Source organism: Dendrobates tinctorius, unplaced genomic scaffold, assembly GCF_039654945.1.
Source record: "Dendrobates tinctorius isolate UK_male_01 unplaced genomic scaffold, ASM3965494v1 ptg000060l, whole genome shotgun sequence".
Classification (NCBI taxonomy): Eukaryota; Metazoa; Chordata; class Amphibia; order Anura; family Dendrobatidae; genus Dendrobates; species Dendrobates tinctorius.
In genome coordinates, this window is record NW_027361728.1 from 17,493,440 (window position 1) to 17,511,839 (window position 18,400).

At 42.7% G+C, this 18,400-nt stretch overlaps 1 protein-coding gene across 6 annotated transcripts in view; it reads right to left on the minus strand.

Annotated features, from left to right (window-relative positions):
- ATP11B (ATPase phospholipid transporting 11B (putative)) overlaps window positions 1-18,400 on the minus strand; it is a 198,816-nt gene that overhangs the window by 145,065 nt on the left and 35,351 nt on the right. For all 6 annotated transcript variants that reach the window (XM_073578764.1, XM_073578767.1, XM_073578763.1 and 3 more), the window contains exon 2: window positions 14-130. In XM_073578764.1, coding sequence (XP_073434865.1) covers window positions 14-130 — 117 coding nt within the window. The remainder of the gene's footprint in view (window positions 1-13; window positions 131-18,400) is intronic.

Sequence of the window (18,400 nt, forward strand, 5' to 3'; positions counted from 1 at the left end):
ACAAACAACTTACCTTAGAGGAAATTATTCTGTTGTCTGCAAATTTTTGAGGAACGTAATGTCCATGTTGAGGGAATCTATTTGCCACATAAACCGTTCGGGTTTCACTATGATTTGGTGGGTCACATCCCTGGGGACAAGCATAGTAAAGGTTACTTCACTGAGAGAGAAAACCACAAATAGTCACAAAGCCGACACATTACTGAGCTAACACTCCCAAATGCAATGCTGAATAGACAATTACACAAGCCCATTAACTGGAAATATACACACTTCTTACACAAGCAGGTGAAATACAAAGGGATGATGCAAGCAGGTTGCAGAAGTGGATTACAAAACAGAGGAAAGAGCAAGAGCAAAGACACAATTTTCTTCTACAAAGGTGTAGTGAATGATGAAATCACAGTTCGGCTGGCTCTGATACAAAGCATACCTAATATCCAAAACCCTGGAAACAAACAGAAATAAAGACTAGGACTAGATGTGTCCTTCTGAATGTCATTTCCTGAACAGGAAGCCTCGGCATTGAGCAGTCAGCAGATTTCCTTGCTACCTTTTGCTTATTTACCTTTCACACTGCTGCATGCATGTAACAATTTTAAAGGTGAATCCCTACATAGCAATAATGATGCACTTTGTTTTATTTTTACATCCAGCATAAACATAACTGGAGCTAAAAAGAAAACCAGCAGGCTATGGCACCCTGAATGATCTAATACTGATTGTTCAGTGTGTGGTCCACCAGTGTAAACATGATACTAAACAGAAGCCAACAAACATATGGTCAATCAGTGGTCATTCAATACTGCAGATCAGCATCTGTAAATGCAGTTAACCCGTCACCAGATCAATGCTATTAACCTTCAGATATGTGGTTAATCTGCAGGTTAATAGCGTTACCAACCAGCTTGGTGCCCGCTAGAGAGATCGCTGATTTTGTGACGCCACAGCGATCTCGCCAGTGAGATCGCTGTGTGTGACGGGGATCAGCGAACGGCCCCCTCCCGCCGGTTATCGCTGATCGTGTAGCATCGTCCTGGGCCGTTTTTCGATCGCTGGTCTCCCGCTGGCCAGCACGCAAAGACCAGCGATTAGCAACGCTGGTTTTTAATGTAAACATCGGGTATCCAGGAGCCGCGGCTCCTGGATACCCGCTGTTTACCTTGGAAACCGGCGTACACGCTGGTTTCCAAGGTAAACAGCGGGTATCCAGGAGTCGCGCGGCTCTTAGATACCCGATGTTTACCTTGGAAACCAGCGTGTACGCCGGTTTCCAAGGTAAGCAGCGGGTATTCAGGAGCCGCGGCTCCTGGATACCCGAAGTTTAAATTAGAAACCAGCGTCGCTGATCCTGATCGCTGGAGGGGCTGTCTTGTGACAGCTCACCAGCGATCAGCCTAACAAAGTCCCAGCGATCCCATCATGTCAGATCGTTGGTGGGATCGCTGGGACATCGTTATGTGTAACGAGGCTTTTAGCCGAACACTGCCAGGAGAAAATTAACTTTATTCTCCCCAGCAGCATTATGGTTTCAGTCAAGTGGGTAGCACCAGCACTGGTTCAGTCATCGCTCTCAGTTAAATCCGTGCCCCTGGCACTGGCCGGGAGCCGACACTAATGCAGAGCCAGTGTCAGTGAGGGCTAAAGACACAGTTATAGCCGCCGCTTAGTGGGGTGACTGAACCAGCGCCAGCACCGCCTGTGACTGAAACCAGAAGCCCCGGGCAGGTTAACAAGGCTATTAACCAGCAGATTAACCCCATATCTGCAGGTTAATAGCTTTTTTTTTTTTTCAGGCTCCCTTTAAGCATCCCAAATTATGCAGTTATTGACACAAAAAAAAAAAAATACTATAATTGTGGCCCGTTTTCTAAGTAAATTGCAAAAAAAAAGGCAAAAATTTGCACAAAAACTTCCAAGGAATAAAGCATTGCTTTTTTAAAAAAAAGAAAATCAGCTAATGGACCATATATGGAAAAAGTTTTTAAAAAAAACAAAATCTGGGTGTGGTAAACCAGTATAGAGTGAGTGGAGTGTGAGTGTGGCGTTAGGGGATGGAGTCAGTCTTAAAATCTCATTCACATCGTGCATTTTTTCTCATTTTTTTTTTTTTTTTAACCTGTGGAGCAATATATTCAATATATTAAAAAATAAAAAAATATTGCGGCATGTTAATTTTTTCACCATTTTTACTGTAGACTTTCTCCATTGTAGTCACAATAAGTTAGCAGGAGAAAAACAAAACGCATAATCCCCCCCCCCCCAAAAAACGAGTTATTTCTGCGGCAGTTTTTCATCTTTAAATGCATAACGCACAACTCTCTCTCATCTTTACTATATCTGTTTTTTTTCTAATCTCTTAAAAACTGAAGCACGTACACTGTCTGAACTTTAATTTATCCACTGAATCTTAGTAATGGACCAGTGTAAAATGGATGGAAAGCTAAACAGATTACCACAGATTTTAATGGCTGAATCTGAGTCACATCGATGAACATGTGATGATTCCACAGCTCGCGGGCAGGGGAGGAAGCAAAAGGACATTACAGCAGGGGATCACAGCTGATTCTGTCTTTGAGGTAAAATATCCTGCAACAACAGGCAGGGAAAGATTTTACCCAACAAAGAATCTGCTGCAATCCCCTGCTGTCCTGTCTGTATAATCTATTGCTTCCTCCCCTGCACATGAGCTGTATGATCAGACAATGTCCCTGTACGGTCAGACACAGACATTACACAGTACACAGCAGGGGCACATTTATAACATCATCACAGCAGCACGGAGACTTTTTTTAAAAACACATCCAATTGTGGAAAATAATTATTATTTCTCAACGATCTATCGATATAAAATGTACTTTGTTTGTGGGAAAACCCCTTTTATTTCCCAGGAAGGAGTGGAGAGGGAAGCATTTGGGAAGTTCAATTCTAAAAGCCTCAATGTACATGAGTTGCAGCTTTTTATAAGAAAGCATAAACATAATAAACAGATATGTCAAATCTTATTTAGTAGAACCCATACAGTCAGATTCACTTAGGCCTGTTTCACACTTTAGTCTTTTTGCATCAGTCACAATCAGTCGTTTTTAGAAAAAAACAGATGCAGCAAATTATTTTGCTGGATCCGTTTTTTTCTCATTGACTTGTATTAGCGACGGATTGTGACGAATGGCCTTCCGTTTCGTCCGTCGTGCGACGGATCCGTCGGAAAATCTGTGTCTGTCAGCTAGAGACAACGTCCGTAGGGACGTTTTTTGTCTCAGTTGAAAAGTCATCACTTTCACTGTGTTTTTCCCACACTAGATTAGCAGAAACGTAAGCTCAATGAGATATTACACTGTATTTAAAGGGAATCTCTCAGCAGAAGGCATCACTGTGCAGGGAACAGAGCTGGAGAGACAGAGGCTTTAGATCTAGAAATCGTTCTGCAGTCTCATATGCTTATCGATTCAAACGCTGATATCTGACTAATGGACTGGATTGGCCATGTAAAGTTAATATAGGACTTGTCTTTGAAATAAATACGCATTCAAATAGTTCGTTGGGTGAAATCCTGCTGACAGATTCCCTGTACAATATAAGAAATAGTTACATAGAGTGCCTTGCGAAAGTATTCGGCCCCCTGGAACTTTTCAACCTTTTCCCACATATCATGCTTCAAACATAAAGATACCAAATGTAAATTTTTGGTGAAGAATCAACAACAAGTGGAACACAATTGAGAAGTAGAACAAATATTATTTGGCCACTTTAACTTAATACTTTGTTGCGCCACCTTTTGCTGCGATTACAGCTGCAAGTCGCTTGGGGTATGTCTCGATCAGTTTTGTACATCGAGATACTGAAATTCTTGCCCATTCTTCCTTGGCAAACAGCTCGAGCTCAGTGAGGTTTGATGGAGATCGTTTGTGAACAGCAGTTTTCAGCTCTTTCCACAGATTCTCGATTGGATTCAGGTCTGGACTTTGACTTGACCATTCTAACACCTGGATACGTTTATTTGTGAACCATTCCATTGTAGATTTTGCTTTATATTTGGGATCATTGTCTTGTTGGAAGACAAATCTCCATCCCAGTCTCAGGTCTTTTGCAGACTCCAACAGGTTTTCTTCAAGAATGGTCCTGTATCCATCCATCTTCCCATCAATTTTAACCATCTTCCCTGTCCCTGCTGAAGAAAAGCAGGTCCAAACCATGATGCTGCCACCACCATGTTTGACAGTGGGGATGGTGTGTTCAGGGTGATGAGCTGTGTTGCCTTTACGCCAAACATATCATTTAGAATTGTTGCCAAAAAGTTTGATTTTGGTTTCATCTGACCAGAGCACCATCTTCTACATGTTTGGTGTGTCTCCCAGGTGGCTTGTTGCAAACTTTAAATGACACCTTTTATGGATATCTTTGAGAAATGGCTTTCTTCTTGCCACTCTTCCATAAAGGCCAGATTTGTGCAGCGTACTACTGATTGTTGTCCTATGGACAAACTGTCCCACCTCAGCTGTAGATCTTTGCAGTTCATCCAGAGTGATCATGGGCCTCTTGGCTGCATCTCTGATCAGTCTTCTCCTTCTTTGAGATGAAAGTTTAGAGGGACGGCCGAGTCTTGGTAGATTTGGAGTGGTATGATACTCCTTCCATTTCAATATGATCGCTTGCACAGTGCTCCTTGGGATGTTTAAAGTTTTGGAAATCATTTTGCATCCAAATCCAGCTTTAAACTTCTCCACAACAGTATCTCGGACCTGCCTGTTGTGTTACTTGGTCTTCATGATGCTCTCTGTGCTTCAAAGAGAACCCTGAGACTATCACAGAGCAGGTGCATTTATACGGAGACTTGATTACACACAGGTGGATTATATTTATCATCATTAGTCATTTAGTTCAACATTGGATCATTCAGAGATCCACAATGAACTTCTGGAGTGAGTTTGCTGCACTGAAAGTAAAGGGGCCAAATAATATTGCACGCCCCACTTTTCAGTCTTTGAATTTCCACAAAAATTTAAAATAACCAATAAATTTCGTTCAACTTCACAATTGTGTCCCACTTGTTGATTCTTCACCAAAAATTTACATTTGGTATCTTTTTGTTTGAAGCATGATATGTGGGAAAAGGTTGAAAAGTTCCAGGGGGCCGAACACTTTTGCAAGGCACTGTAACTCACAGTTCTTTAAAGCCCACAGTGCAAAAAAAGGAGCAAAACCCAAGTATTGGCTGTACAATACTTTGCTGCCAGGCTTGTAACATTTCCATTTGAGACAGGGTATAGCATTGAAATGCTCTTTTACAGTATTTCAAGCAGAGAATTATGACTAAACAAAGATCTGAATAATACAATTAACAAATATATTCAATTATATGCTTTCTGATGACAAAATATTGATGCACCAAGCTTCAATTTTAGGTGCTCTGAAAGCAAACAGAAAATATGGTGACTCATTTGCTATTATTATAATAATAATAATAATAATAATAATAAATTTTATATCTATAGCGCCGACATATTCCGCAGCACTTTACATTTCAGAGGGGACTTGTACAGACAATAGACATTATAGCATAATAATCACATAGATTATAACAAATACTAAGAGGAATGAGGGCCCTGCTCGCAAGCTTACAGTCTATGAGGAAAGAGGTAGACACGAAAGGTAGGTGGTAACAGTTGCCCTGATTGTATGGACCACCCATAATGTTAAGTGTGTAACAGTACAGATACAGAGGGCTAATGGATGAATAAAGCATGTGAGAACATGATGCGGGGAACCTGGTTATGGTAAAACTTTTGGCTGTGCCACACAGGGATAGATTAGGTTAATGTGTTGAGGCGATAGGCCAGTCTGAATAAATGCGTTTTCAGAGCACGCTTAAAATTGTGGGGATTGGGGACTAATCGTATTGACCTGGGAAGTGCATTCCAAAGAATTGGCCAGCACGTGTAAAGTCTTGGAGATGGAAGTGGGAGGTTCTGATTGAGGATGCTAACCTCAGGTCATCAGCAGAACAGAGGGCGCGGGTAGGGTGGTATACTGAAACAAGGGAGGAGATGTAGGCTGGTGCTGAGCCATGAAGAGCTTTGTGGGTGAGGGTAATAAGTTTATACTGAATTCTGGAGTGGATGGGTAGCCAGTGTAATGACTGGCACAAGGTAGAGGCATCGGTGTAACGATTGGTGAGGAATATGATCCTGGCTGCAGCATTTAAGACAGAGGGGAGAGTTTGGTAAGAGGGAGACCGATTAGAAGAGAGTTACAATAGTCGAGACGAGAATGAATAAGAGAAACAGCAAGAGTTTTTGCAGAGTCAAAAGTAAGAAAAGGTCGAATTCTAGAAATGTTTTTGAGGTGCAGATGACAAGAGCGAGCCAGTGATCGAATGTGGGGGGCAAAGGAAAGCTCGGAATCAAGTATGACCCCAAGACAGCAGGCATGTTGCTGAGGAGTAATAGTGGAACCACACACAGAAATGGCAATGCTGGGTATAGGTACATTAGTAGAGGAAGGAAACACAAGGAGTTCAGTCTTTGACAGGTTCAGTTTCAGATATAGTGAGGACATGATGGCAGACACAGCGTTTAGACAATCGACAGTGTTTTCTAGAAAGGCTAGCGTGATGTCAGGAGAAGAAGCGTATAATTGGGTGTCATCAGCATAGAGATGGTACTGGAAACCAAATCTACTGATTGTTTGACCAATAGGGGCAGTGTACACGGAGAAGAGGAGGGGGCCTAGAACCGATCCTTGAGGAACCCCAACAGTAAGGGGAAGGTGAGAGGAGAAGGAACCAGCAAAAGATACAGTAAAGGAGCGGCCAGAGAGATAGGAGGAGAACCAGGAGAGAACGGTGTCTTTGAGGCCAATGGAACAGAACATAGTGAGGAGCTGATGATCCACAGTGTCAAATGCTGCAGAGAGATCCAAGAGAATTAGCATGGAGTAATGACCATTTGATTTAGCTGTTAGTAGATCATTAGAGACTTTAGTGAGGGCAGTTTCAGTAGAGTGTAAAGAGCGGAAACCGGATTGGAGAGGGTCAAGAAGAGTTACCAGAGAGATAGCGGATAAGACGGGAGTGGACCAGGCGTTCCAGGAGTTTAGAGATGAAGGGAAGATTACAGACAGGTCTATAGTTAGCGGCACAGTTTTGGTCGAGGGATGGTTTTTTAAAGTAGTGGATGTATGATGGCATGCTTAAATGAGGGAAAGATACCAGAAGAGAGAGAGAGGTTAAATATTTTAGTTAGGGTGAGGGGTGACAGCAGGGGAAAGGGACTGGAGGAGATGTGACGGAAATGGGTCACTGATGCAAGTGGTTGGGCGAGAAGATGCAAGGAGCCTGCTTACTTCTTCTTCTGTGACTGGTTCAAAATCAGAGAGTGAGGTAGATGGGTTGTCCTGCTAAAACATGTTATCGCCTAAGTGATAACTTAGGCCTCTTTCACACGTCAGTCTTTTGACTTCAGTCGAAATCCACCCTTTTTTGAAAAAAACGGATCCGTTTTTTCTTTTAGCGGAATCCGTTTTTTCTCATTGACTTGCATTAGGGACGGATTGCAATGGATGGCTGTCCGTTACATCCGTCATTTGACGGATCCGTCAAAATGTCAGCGTCCGTCGTCTGGATACAATGGACATAGTAACGTTTTTTGCCTGCGTTGAAAAGACAGCTGGTGACGGATCCGTCGCCGTCCGTCACCTGCTATAATGGACGCCTATGGGTGGCGGATCAGTCACTGACCGAATCCAGTGATGGATTACATTTTTTTAAATTGAGCATGCCCGGAAAAATTTCCATTCATTTAATTTAACCGCAAAAGCCGTTCTGGCACAGAAATCAATCTCTCTCTCCCTCTCCTTTTCCAGAGGTCTGTTCCTTTAAATTTCATACACTGGCTGCGACGGATCCGTTCAAAAAAACGGATCCAGTGCATCAGTTTTTTGCCAATCTGCAAAGGATCCATTTTTTCACACTTAAGCTATGTACCCACGTTGCAGAAATTACCCGCCGTGGGTAAAACGCATGCACATTTTTCCTGTGGAAAACAAGCGCTTTGCAAGTGTTTTCCGCTTACGGAATTGCTTGTGCATTCCCAGCGATTAGCATCCCTTGAAAATGTGGTAGGTAGGATGTTAAAATAATCAAAAAAAAATAAAAAATATTGTTATTCTCACCTTACGACGGCCCCCGATCTGCTCTGCGGTGCTCCTGGCATCTTCGAGTCCCAGTAATGTTTTGCGCAAAGGACCTGAGATGATGTCACGCTCACGCGTAAAGCATTACTGGGACCGGAAGATACCGGGAGCGTGGTGAGAGGCGGGAAGGACTCTGGGGGCGGCCGGAGGGTGAGTATATCACTATTTTTTATTATTATTCGATTTTTTACAGGATTATGGTACCAGGGCATGGAGGAGTCTCCTCTCCTCCAGACCCTGGGTACCATCCGCACATGATCCGCTTACTTTGCGCATGGTGGGCATAGCCACATGCGGAAAGTAAGTGGATCAATGCATTCCTATGGGTGCGGAATCACTGCGATTCCGCAAAAAGAATGGGCATGCTGCAGATTTTTCCGCTATGCAATTCCGCAGCATTACCACAGCATTGCGGAATCCCATAGGATTGCATGGGATGCGTTTTCGCAGCAATTCCGCTGCGGAAAAACGCCGCAAAAAAAAAAAGCTAAGTGTGCACACAGCCTGACGAAGTGGAACTGACGTCAAAAGACTGAACTGTGAAAGAAGCCTTACTGGTCGGTAGGACCCGCACTGATCAGCAGATCTGGAAATTTTGATCACTGACCGTGAGCTTTTATCCCTGTTTATTCACTGCTCCATTCATCATCTATGGGGATGGTGGAAAAAAAACAAGCACAGCAGCCACTTAGGAAATAAATGGAAGGGGGAAGGTCGCACACAGCCAGTGTCGCTCTATTAGGCCTGTTTCAACTTTCACACTTCGTTTTTTGACATCAGTCAAAATCCGCCACTTTTAGAAAAAAAACGGATCTGCCCCTTTTGAGGCGGATCTGGTTTTTTTCCCCCCATAGACTTACATTAGCGGCAGATTTTGACTGACGGTCGTCTGACGGACCCGTCAGAATTCTAGCGGCTCCCAGGCAGAGGAGACGGACTCTGAAACTTTTTTCTGAGTGACAGTTCGCTATTTTGTATTGCGCATGCCCGCCAGATTTACTCTGCCAGGGATTTTAACCCTGAATAAGGAACACTGAACGACAGTGAAAAATCTCTCTCTCTCTCCAAACCTTTCCTACTTCAGCAGATCCGACAAAAAAACAGTCCGGTGGCATACGTTGGTGTCACAACGGAAACGGATCCGTTTTTTCCCATCTTTGGCGAATTGCAACTGAACAAAAAAAACGGAAGTGTGAGACAGGCCTTAACAGGTATGAAAGTTTCCGGTTCGGCAGACAGACGCAGTCCTAGCCGTTGAACCCTCACTGGTTAACAAGTTATCTCCTGTCCTGGAGATTGCGATAAAGGGGTTGTCAACTTTAAACAATTTAATTTTTAGATTTGACCTGAAATTTGCATCCCTGGCTACTGCTCAGCTGTACTACACAATATGAGAAGACCACTTGTCAATGAATGCTGCTGTTACACAACATTAGCCTTTGGTGAACTCCGCAATTATGACCTGTTCCAATAGCTTTTCCTTTAACTGAAACAGCAGGTTAAAAATCTAACAAGGTCCAAGGAATCTCCAAACGTAGCGAAAAACTATATAATAAAAAAAAAAATCCTAGCAAAATAATTACTATAAGAATTCTCTAGTCCTTGCTCATCCGGGCTCCCGTTACACCTAGGTTTTTGGCATCATGGGTACGAGATGCCAGTTGTAGACCAGGTGAACAGACAGGTAACCATTATGCAGCTCAATGCAACACAAGTTACAATGTTCAGACACCTAAATTTAAGATGTGCCACAGAGGAATTGGGAAATTTGGCAACAGTTTGTAGTTTTTTTTTCTTCTGTGAAGAAAAGACATGACTTTTATAGGTATTGATTTCAAACTACAGTAAGTTAGTTATGCGTTAGGGGTACAGATTCTCCGGTATAGTATGCAAAAAATATACACCGGTAATGCAGATTTCACATTCCTTGCTTGAAAATGATCAGTTGCCTGAAAGTTTAACATGGTTTGCTGGAGGAACACAATATGTAAGGCTATGTGCACACGTTGCGGTTCTGCGTGGATTTGCACCAAACCCACATATGATTGCTCAAGCAAGGTTAAATCAATGGGAATCCAGAATAGGTATGCACAGGCTGCGGAAATTTCCATCCTGATTCGCAGCATATTATTTTCTGCAGCATGTCAATTCTTTGAGGATCTGCAGCATTTTTCCCCCATTGAATGCCACTGAGGCACTCAAATCCGCAGGTGTAAAAATGTTTGCGGATTTGATGCGGAATTGCTGCGGATTTGGCAGAAAAAATGCAGCAGATTTTTAAAAAAATACAAATATATCAGAAGGAGGAAGTCTGTGTGGGCTTACAATCAAAAATAGAGTCAATCTTGACCGAAACACATCAACAATGGAGGTAGGACGTGAAAAAGGCATTTATTTATTTATTTTTTTTACAGTAGTACATCTTTATTGAGCTAACAAATCCGCAGACAAAGCCACATACAAATCCGCATGTCAATCAATATCAAAGCTGCATGAAATCCGCACAAAAAATGCGCAGAATTTCTACTGAGTTTTCTGCCAAGAGATGCAGAATCCGCACTGAAATTTCCGCAGGCAAATCCACAACGTGCGCACGTAGCCTGAACGGTTTACAATAAGTTTAGATGAGATTCTGTGGACAGCACTCCATTAAAACCCATGTGTGACAGCACAAACATTTTATAGTGAATGACTACAGTTTTGAAAAACAGTAATTGCATCTCAAAACCATAGCAATCACAGCATCGATAACTACTCATCCAGCAACTACTCTGCAAAAAAGGCAGCAATCTGCAATAGAAAACATGCGGTTTTACATGCAGTTTTGGATGTGGTTATTACTGCACGGTCAAAAACATCTACAGTTGTGGCCAAAAGTATTGACACCCCTGCAATTCTGTTAGATAATACTCAGTTTCTTCCTGAAAATGATTGCAAACACAAATTCTTTGGTATTATCTTCATTTAATTTGTCTTAAAAGAAAAAACACAAAAGAGAATGAAGCAAAAGCAAAGCATTGATCATTTCACACAAAACTCCAAAAATGGGCCAGACAAAAGTATTGGCACCCTCAGCCTAATACTTGGTTGCACAACCTTTAGCCAAAATAACTGCGACCAACCGGTAACCATCAATGAGTTTCTTACAATGCTCTGCTAGAATTTTAGACCATTCTTCTTTGGCAAACTGCTCCAGGTCCCTGATATTTGAAGGGTGTCTTCTCCAAACTGCCATTTTTAGATCTCTCCACAGGTGTTCTATGGGATTCAGGTCTGGACTCATTGCTGGCCACCTTAGAAGTCTCCAGTGCTTTCTCTCAAACCATTTTCTAGTGCTTTTTGAAGTGTGTTTTGGGTCATTGTCCTGCTGGAAAACCCATGACCTCTGAGGGAGACCCAGCTTTCTCACACTGGGCCCTACATTATGCTGCAAAATTTGTTGGTAGTCTTCAGACTTCATAATGCCATGCACACAGTCAAGCAGTCCAGTGCCAGAGGCAGCAAAGCAACCCCAATACATCAGGGAACCTCCGCCATGTTTGACTGTAGGGACCGTGTTCTTTTCTTTGAATGCCTCTTTTTTTCTCCTGTAAACTATGTTGATGCCTTTGCCCAAAAAGCTCTACTTTTGTCTCATCTGACCAGAGAACATTCTTCCAAAACGTTTTAGGCTTTTTCAGGTAAGTTTTGGCAAACTCCAGCCTGGCTTTTTTATGTCTCGGGGTAAGAAGTGGGGTCTTCCTGGGTCTCCTACCATACAGTCCCTTTTCATTCAGACGCCGAAGGATAGTACGGGTTGACACTGTTGTACCCTCGGACTGCAGGGCAGCTTGAACTTGTTTGGATGTTAGTCGAGGTTCTTTATCCAACATCCGCACAATCCTGCGTTGAAATCTCTTGTCAATTTTTCTTTTCCGTCCACATCTAGGGAGGTTAGCCACAGTGCCATGGGCTTTAAACTTCTTGATGACACTGCGCACGGTAGACACAGGAACATTCAGGTCTTTGGAGATGGACTTGTAGCCTTGAGATTGCTCATGCTTCCTCACAATTTGGTTTCTCAAGTCCTCAGACAGTTCTTTGGTCTTCTTTCTTTTCTCCATGCTCAATGTGGTACACACAAGGACACAGGACAGAGGCTGAGTCAACTTTAATCCATGTCAACTGGCTGCAAGTGTGATTTAGTTATTGCCAACACCTGTTAGGTGCCACAGGTAAGTTACAGGTGCTGTTAATTACACAAATTAGAGAAGCATCACATGATTTTTAGAACAGTGCCAATACTTTTGTCCACTCTCTTTTTTATGTTTGGTGTGGAATTATATCCAATTTGGCTTTAGGACAATTCTTTTTGTGTTTTTTCCATTTAAGACAAATTAAATGAAGATAATAATACCAAAGAATTTGTGTTTGCAATCGTTTTCAGGAAGAAACTGAGTATTATCTGACAGAACTGCAGGGGTGTCAATACTTTTGGCCACAACTGTAATGTAAATCCGCCTTTATATTCAAATTCAGTCAATACAAACATACTTAACCCCTTCACGACCTATGACTCCCCCGTAGGCTTCATACTATAACTAGCGTTCTCGCAGGTCGGGTGACCGGGGTCGCTGAAATGTCACCCGACCCACAGATACAGGACAACATTGAGTTAAGCCCAGGGGGGGTGGCTTCGCCCCCACGTGGTTAGGATCGCTCTGATTGGCTGTTAAAAATGAAACAGCCAATCAGAGCGAAAGTAATATTTCATCAATGAAAATTGATGAAATATTACAATCCAGCCATGGCCGATGCTGCACTAGCATCGGACATGGCTGGAGACACTAATTTAACCCCCCCCCCCACACCGGCTGGCAGGGGCAATCAGCCCCCGCCACGGACTGACGGCAACGATGGGCCGCTGTCGTCACGATCTACTCCCCCCTCCCCTTCTGTGCCCCCCGCTGTCCGATACCCTCCTCACCCTCCCAGGTACCTCCTATGGCCCGCTCTGCCTCCCGGTGTCCCGCCGTCCCTCCTGCATGGGCGCCGCCATCTTGGAAGATTGCAGGCGCAAGCGCAGTGCGCCCGCCGGCATTTCCCGGCTGCAGATTCAATTTACTTTTATTTTGATCACTGTGATAAACTCTCACAGTGATCAAATAAAAAAAAAAGTAAATCACCGCCCCCCCCCCCCCCCCCCCTTATCACCCCCATAGGCAGGCACATGTAATAAAATAAAGAAAATATTTTTATATTTTTATTTTTCAATTAGGGCTAGGGTTGGAATTAGGGTTAGGGTTGGAATTAGGGTTAGGAATAGGTTTAGGGGTGGGTTGGGATTAGGGAAAGGCTTGTGGTTAGGATTAGCGGTGTACTGGGGTTAGGGTTGTGGTTAGGTGTGTTGGGGTTAGGATTGGAGCTAGAATTGAGGGGTTTCCACTGATTAGGCACATCAGGGGGTCTCCAAACGCGACATGGAGCCACCATTTATTCCAGCCAATTTTTCGTTCAAAAAGTCAAACAGTGCTCCCTCCATTCCGAGCCCCGACGTGTGCCCAAACAGTGGTTTACCCCCACATATGGGGTATCAGCGTACTCAGGAAAAATTGCACAACAACTTTGGGGGTCTAAATTCTCCTGTTACCCTTGGGAATATAAAAAATAGGGGGCTAAAAAATTATTTTTGTGGAAAAAAAATTATTTTTTATTTTCACGCCTGGGCATTATAAAATTCTGTGAAGCACTTGGGGGTTCAAAGTGCTCACCACACATCTAGATAAGTTCCCTAGGGGGTCTAGTTTCTAAAATGGTGTCACTTGTGGGGGGTTTCCACTGTTTAGGCACATCAGGGGCTCTGCAAACGTAACATGACACCCACAGATCATTCCATCAAGTCGGCATTTCAAAACGTCACTACTTCCCTTCCGATCCCCGACGTGTGCCCAAACAGTGGTTTACCCTTACATATGGGGTACCATCGTACTCAAGACAAACTGGACAACAACTTTTGGGTTCGAATTTATCCTGTTACCCTTTTTAAAATAAAATATTGTGGGCTAAATAATGATTTTTTGAGGAAAAAATAAATATTTTTATTTTCACGACTCTGCGTTGTAAACTTCTGTGAAGCACCTGGAGGTTCAAAGTGCTCACTATGCATCTAGATAAGTTCCTTAGGGGGTCTAGTTTCCAAAATGGGGTCATTTGTGGGGGAGCTCCAAAGCTTAGGCACACAGGGGCTCTCCAAACACGACATGGTGTCCGCTAATGATTGGAGCTAATTTTCCTTTCAAAAAATCAAAATGGCGCTCCTTTCCTTCTGAGCCCTGCCATGCGCCCAAACAGTGGTCCCCCCCCAAATATGGGGTACCAGCGTACTCCGGACAAACTGGACAACAACCTTTGTGGTCCAATTTATCCTGTTTCCCTTGGGAAAATAAAAATTAGCTTGCTAAAATATAATTTTTTTTATTTTCTCTGCTTTGTGTTATAATCTTCTGTGAAGCACTTGGGGGTTCAAAGTGCTCACCACACATCTAGATAAGTTCCTACGGGGGTCTAGTTTCCAAAATGGGGTCACTTGTGGAGGAGCTCCAATGTTTAGGCACACAGGGACTCTCCAAACGCGATATGGCAACCGCTAAATATTCCAGCATATTTTCCATTCAAAAAGTCAAATGGTGCTCCTTCCATTCTGAGACCTGCCGTGCGCCCAAACAGTGGTTTACAACCACATATGAGGTATCGATGTACTCAGGGGAAATTGCCCAACAAATTTTACGTTACATTTTATCCTGTGGCCCACGTGAAACTGAAAAAAACTGAGGCTAAAAGAAAATATTTGTGAAAAAAGTACTTTTTTTTATTACGGATCAATTTGTGAAGCACCTGGGGGTTCAAAGTGTTCACTATGCATCTAGATAAGTTCCTTGGAGGGTCTAGTTTCCAAAATGGGGTCACTTGTGGGGGGACCTCCAATGTTTAGGCACACAGGGACTCTCCAAAACGCGACATGGCAACCGCTAAATATTCCAGCATATTTTCCATTCAAAAAGTCAAATGGTGCTCCTTCCATTCTGAGCTCTGCCGTGCGTCCAAACAGTGGTTTATCACCACATATGAGGTATCAGTGTACTCAGGAGAAATTGCCCAAGAAATTTCAGGATCCATTTTATCCTGTTACCCATGTGAAAATGAAAAAATTGATGCCAAAAGAAAATTTTTGTTGGAAAAATTAAAATGTCCATTTTTTCCTTCCATGTTGCTTTAGTTCCTGTGAAACACCTGAAGGGTTAATCTTCTTGAATGTAGTTTTGAGTAGCTTGAGGGGTGCAGTTTTTAGAACGGTGTCACTTTTGGGTATTTTCTGCCATATAGACCCCTCAAAGTGACTTCAAATGTGAGGTGGTCCCTGAAAAAAATGGTTTTGTAAATTTTGTTGTAAAAATGAGAAATCGCTGGACAACTTTTAACCCTTATAACGTCCTAAGAAAAAAAAAAATTTGTTTCCCAAATTGTGCTGATGTAAAGTAGACATGTGGGAAATGTTATTTATTAACTATTTTGTGTCACCTAACTCTCTGGTTTAACAGAATAAAAATTCAAAATTTGAAAATTGCGAAATTTTCAAAATTTTTGCCAAATTTCCGTTTTTTTCACAAATAAACGCAAAAATTATTGACCTAAATTTACCACTAACATGAAGCCCAATATGTCATGAAAAACAGTCTCAGAATCGCTAGGATGCGTTGAAGTTATTACCTCATAAAGGGACACTGGTCAGAAATGCAAAAAATGGCCAGGTTATTATGGTCAAAATAGGCTGGGTCATGAAGGGGTTAAAGTAGCACTCCTGCAGTTTTGTTTTTTTTCAGAGCTGGAGTGGTGTTTAAGATCTCTTGTACACAGTCTATTACTTCCCCACTGGCGTCTTCACCTTTTATTTGAGGTGCTCCAGTCCCATGGAGCCATCTTGCTACTACAACTTCTAACTGGTGAGAAGTAATATTCACATGCTGTCAATGCAAGTCTACGACAGCCAGAACGAGGCTCTCAAACTTACAACAAAAAGTGACCTTCTCGTCACCCAGCAAACACTGGAGCGAACCAGATGGTCAAAAACCGCCCGAGACTGAGGAGAGAAACGACAAGTAGAACAGTGAGGACCTTAGGTTGTATGCACCACGCCAGTGGTAAAATAAAAAAAAAATGCTGGCATGGTGCCTTAAAGGGCTACTACATGTTAAGGAAACTGGACCCCACACATTTATAGATCATTGACGACGAAGCCAAGGTAGATGGCTCAAGCTGCTGAGCTCAGCAATATGCTGCAGAAGTGGTGCGTACGGTCAATACGACGTCACCAATGTATCCAAAACAAAGACTGGACAACCGCAGAGAGACGGTGCTGTACCTGAGGAGGGATAGAGCCTGCTCTGTTTGTTATGTTAAGTAAATAAACACTTTGGGTCTCCACTTTTTTTAAAAAAGGAAAAAAAAAACATGGAGAAAAAAAGTTTCCAAGTGGGGTGAAATGATGGGAAAAAAACTTGCAGATCAGCCATTTTTTTTTCCATCATTCGCTTTGAGCTAAAAATGACCTGGCAACGTGATTCCCCAAGCTAGAACAATTATGGTGATTTTTTTTATTGCACTGTTAAGTGTTGTGCCACTAACGCAAGTTCCCTGCACATGGTCTTATACTTACCAGATGCCCCATCTTTATCTGCTGGGCAATCCGGAAGTCACAACCCAATGTGTCCATGAGAGCCAGAATGAGGCCAGGACAAGGCTCTCAGACTTGCATTGAGAACTTGTGGCCATTTACCTCTGACTTCCAGTTACAATATGGTGGCTTGGGACCACAGCGGCACCGGGAAGAGAAGATGGCAGGTGGCGAGTATAATAAGTGCATGGCCCTATACACATTATATATATATATATATATATATATATATATATATATATATATATATATACACACACACACACACACATACACACACACACATACACACACACACACACACACACATACATACTTGAGGTACTGTCTCCAAAGTAATGACTGCGTTTGAAAGAGAAGGAAAAATGTCCGTAGCAAAGCACAAGTCCGGCCGAAAGTCGAAGTTGACAGAGACCGTCGGACTCTAAAGCGAATTGTGAGAGGATCGCAAGACCACGGCTCTGAAGATCACTGCTGAGCTCAATGAACACCTACAGAACCCAGTTTCCATGAAAACTGTTTGTCGGGAGCTGCACAAATCTGGATTGCACGGAAGAGCTGCAATTAGAAAACCGCTGCTCTCAATGACAAATGTTTCCAAGCGTTTAGAGTGGTGTAGAACCTCCAGAATTGGTCCCTCGAGCAGAAGAAACATGATATTCTCAGACGAGTCATCGTTTACCCTATTTCTGACCTCCAGCCGAGTGTACGTTTGGAGACAGCCGAAAGAAGCATTCCATCCAGACTGTCTTCTCCCAACCGTAAAATATGGCGGAGGTTCTGTGATGATCTGAGGTGCTATTTCGTGGAGATCCGCCGGGCCAATGATATCCCTTCATGGAAGAATTAACAGCCGAGATTATTTAGGCATTTTGGGCGACCAAGAGCATCCTAAGGTTCAAGCACTGTTCCCGGAGGGGAACACCATCTTTCAAGATGATAATGCACCAATTCATACAGCTAGAATCGTTAACGCATGGCACGAGGAACATTCTAATGAAGTTGAGCATCTCATCTGGCCCCCACAATCCCCAGACCTCAACATTGAGAATTTATGGTCGATTTTAGAGAATCGAGTTAGACGTCAATTTTTGGAACTGGAGGGCGTTTTAACCAGGGCTGTGGAGTCGGTAAGCCACAGTTGCGACTCCGACTCCTGGATTTTATCAGGCTCCGACTCAGACTCCTTCATAAATGGCCAATTCATAACAACAAATTTACTGTTGTAAAATATTAAACATTGTGCTTATTCAGTTTCTCACCATCATATAAGTAATCAGACCACTTAGAGCAAAAACTACATTTATTAGAATACAATTAGAATATAGCAAATAACTTTTATAAACTTTTCTAAACTGTAAGTAAATATGCAATAAACACTTTTATGCAGTTAATAAGAAGAAATCTATAAATTTGTCCTCAGAAAAAGTATTGCCTCTGTCAGATCCTCCTTCATGGATGCCCTCAAATCTGATCTAATTATTTTGAGAGCAGAGA